The 2,513-nt window shown below is 60.6% G+C and overlaps 1 protein-coding gene across 1 annotated transcript in view; it reads right to left on the bottom strand.

Annotated features, from left to right (window-relative positions):
* Positions 1 to 535: 535 nt before the first annotated feature.
* The window catches only part of Vdr (vitamin D receptor), a 48,060-nt gene continuing 46,082 nt past the window's right edge, over positions 536 to 2,513 (bottom strand). The window contains exons 7-9 of the mRNA XM_023723552.1: positions 2,444 to 2,510; positions 2,157 to 2,273; positions 536 to 814 (exon numbers count right to left, since the gene is read on the bottom strand). Coding sequence (XP_023579320.1) covers positions 555 to 814; positions 2,157 to 2,273; positions 2,444 to 2,510 — 444 coding nt within the window. The 3' untranslated portion in view covers positions 536 to 554. The remainder of the gene's footprint in view (positions 815 to 2,156; positions 2,274 to 2,443; positions 2,511 to 2,513) is intronic.

A 2,513-nucleotide genomic window follows, 5' to 3' on the forward strand; every position in this document is an offset into this window, starting at 1 on the left:
GGGCTTGTGACCTTAGCTATCTCAGATATGGTCATCCTTGGAGTGTCCCAGGCAGATTAGGGGTGGGATTCAGGGGGAGGAGGCCACTGGTGCCCACTTGCCTGGGGCAGAACAGTGTAAGACCGGCTGCAGGCTGAAATGGCAGGAGTGGGCCTATTTGGGTCCTGGATGGGGAGGGTAGGGGAGAGAAGTGCCCTTCCGACTCCAGACATATGGACCTGGTATGGGGGATGCATGGGCCCCTCTGTCCCTGGGGGATGGCGCCCTGCTCCTGCCTGCCCTCCCTGGGTACTGGCAGCAGCCCTGCCAGGAGTAGAGGCATCCCTGGGCAAGGCCCTTCCTCCAGCCTCTGCCTTCTGGCCCCACTTGAGTTTGTCAAATAAACCCCTCTCTTCATGACTGACATCTCAAGGGACTAGGGCAGCAGTGGCCTGCGGGAAAGAGGGGCCTGGTACTAGGCCAGGTGGAGAGGGGAGACGGCAGAGCAGGGGCTGAGCTCCAGGAGGGGTGGAGGGGCTGCGGGGCCATGCCCAGCGCCACACAGACCACGCTGCTTAGGAGATCTCGTTGCCGAACACCTCGAGCACGAGGGGCGTGAGCTTCATGCTGCTCCCGGGCTGGAAGGAGAGGCTGCGGTACTGCTTGGAGTGCTCCTCGTTGAGGCTCCTCAGGTCGGCCAGCTTCTGGATCATCTTGGCATACAGCTGGTGGCTGCCCGGCGGCGGGTGGCGGCAGCGGATGTAGGTCTGCAGCGTGTTGGACAGGTGGTCCTGGATGGCCTCGACCATCTTGGCGTCCCGCACCCCGGGGCGGTCTGAGAACACACAGGGGCGCCGAGCTGGGTTGCTGCTCGGTGTCACTGTCCACAGCGTCTGGCCACCCTCTGGCTGCTGACCTGAGACCTCACCATCCTGCCTAAAGCCTCCCAGTGGCTTCCCACTGCCCATCTGGCGCTGTCCCAGGCCCCACCACCCCCTCCCTGTGTCTGCACTCTGACCCCAATGCACCTACTCTCGGGCCTCCAGGGGTCACTCTTGTGTCAGCCTCCCTGAAGCTTAGTTCCTGGCCTGTCTGAGGAACCCTTCGGTGGCCAGCAGATTAAAAGGCCTTCCTCCAGCTGGCGCACAATCCCAGCATCCTGGATGCTGAGGCAGGAAGATTACAAGTTCAGGCCTATCTTGGGCAACTTAGTGACTTAGGCAGATGTTGGCTCGAAGGTGAAAAATAAAAAAGAGTTGGGGTGTGTCTCAGTGCAAGGGCCCCAGGTTCAACACTCAGGCCCAAAACCTGAAAGAAACATCCTTCAAGAAGCGCACTCTTGAAAGCACTCTGCCCCGTGCCCTGGATTTGATCAGCTCGCTCCCACTGTCCCGCCACGCCACCATGCCACCATGTTGGGGTGAGCTGTGAAATGGTACTCGAGAATTCTGCGTCCTGTCAGCTTCCGACTTGGGCCTAGAAGAGCGTCCGGCACTAGGCAGCTGCTCGAGAGGGCACTGTGGAGCCCGTAAACGGGAAAGTCATTGGTGCTGGCTCAGAGCGAGTCTGGGGAGCCTACAGCTACTCTCTGGCCCTCAGCCCAGGACAGCGTTCTTAAACAGGAGCCTAGCTTGTCCCCTGACCATGGTCCATGCCGAGGACAGGACACGCCTTTGGGCTTCACCACCACCGCTGTAACACCCCCAAGGCTACCCAACTTCCTCCTCAGCCTTTTCTCTCTCTTCCCGCCCCTGACAAGCAGAGGAGGCCAGCAGGCAAAGCACGTTGCCTCCACAGTTGATCAAACCATCCAGCCAGAATGCTACCATTCCCCAGGGTTGGGTCTCGCCTTCATGAAACTTTAGTGACAGGAGAGGAGAACTCAGTCCAAGCAACAGCGCAGGCTTGGGGACTTCCAGGCCCGTGGGTGAGCTATCTGTTGTTCCATAGAACCCTACACACCCATCCTCTGGGGTCCCTGGAAGGCAAAGCCAAGGGCTGCGAGGTGGGTCAACACACCCGGAGGAAGGGTCATGCAGACGCAGAAGTGTGTGCGTCTCCTCGCTTGCCTGTCCCTTTCCTCACTGTCCCCTCCAAAGCCCCTGCCAGCCTTGGGAGGCCTTGGCTCTTCACTCTCCTGCTTCCAGGCCCCTGACCCTCACTGCCCAGCTCCATACCTGGGGAGACGATGCAGATGGCCATGAGCAGGACGTGCTCCTCCTCATGCAAGTTCAGCTTCTTCAGCCCTATCTGGAACTTGATGAGAGGCTCGATCAGCTCCAGCGAGTGTCCAGCTGTGAGAGAGCACGTCAGACGCCTTGGGAGGAACCGGGCAGCCACCCCCCAGCTGCCAAGTCCAGCCGGCGCCTCCCTGCGGTTGCCTGGGCCCCTTCTGCGAGCCCCGCCCAGCTGGGACAGCGACCCCCATGGGGCAGAGCCAGAGGCTGGGAGCTGGAAGAAGCACCTTTGGCCACATCAGTGACATGGTACTTGTAGTCTTGGTTGCCGCAGTCCCAGCACATGTTGTCTATGGC

The sequence above is a fragment of the Octodon degus genome, unplaced genomic scaffold (assembly GCF_000260255.1).
Source record: "Octodon degus isolate 3935 unplaced genomic scaffold, OctDeg1.0 scaffold00100, whole genome shotgun sequence".
NCBI lineage: Eukaryota > Metazoa > Chordata > Mammalia > Rodentia > Octodontidae > Octodon > Octodon degus.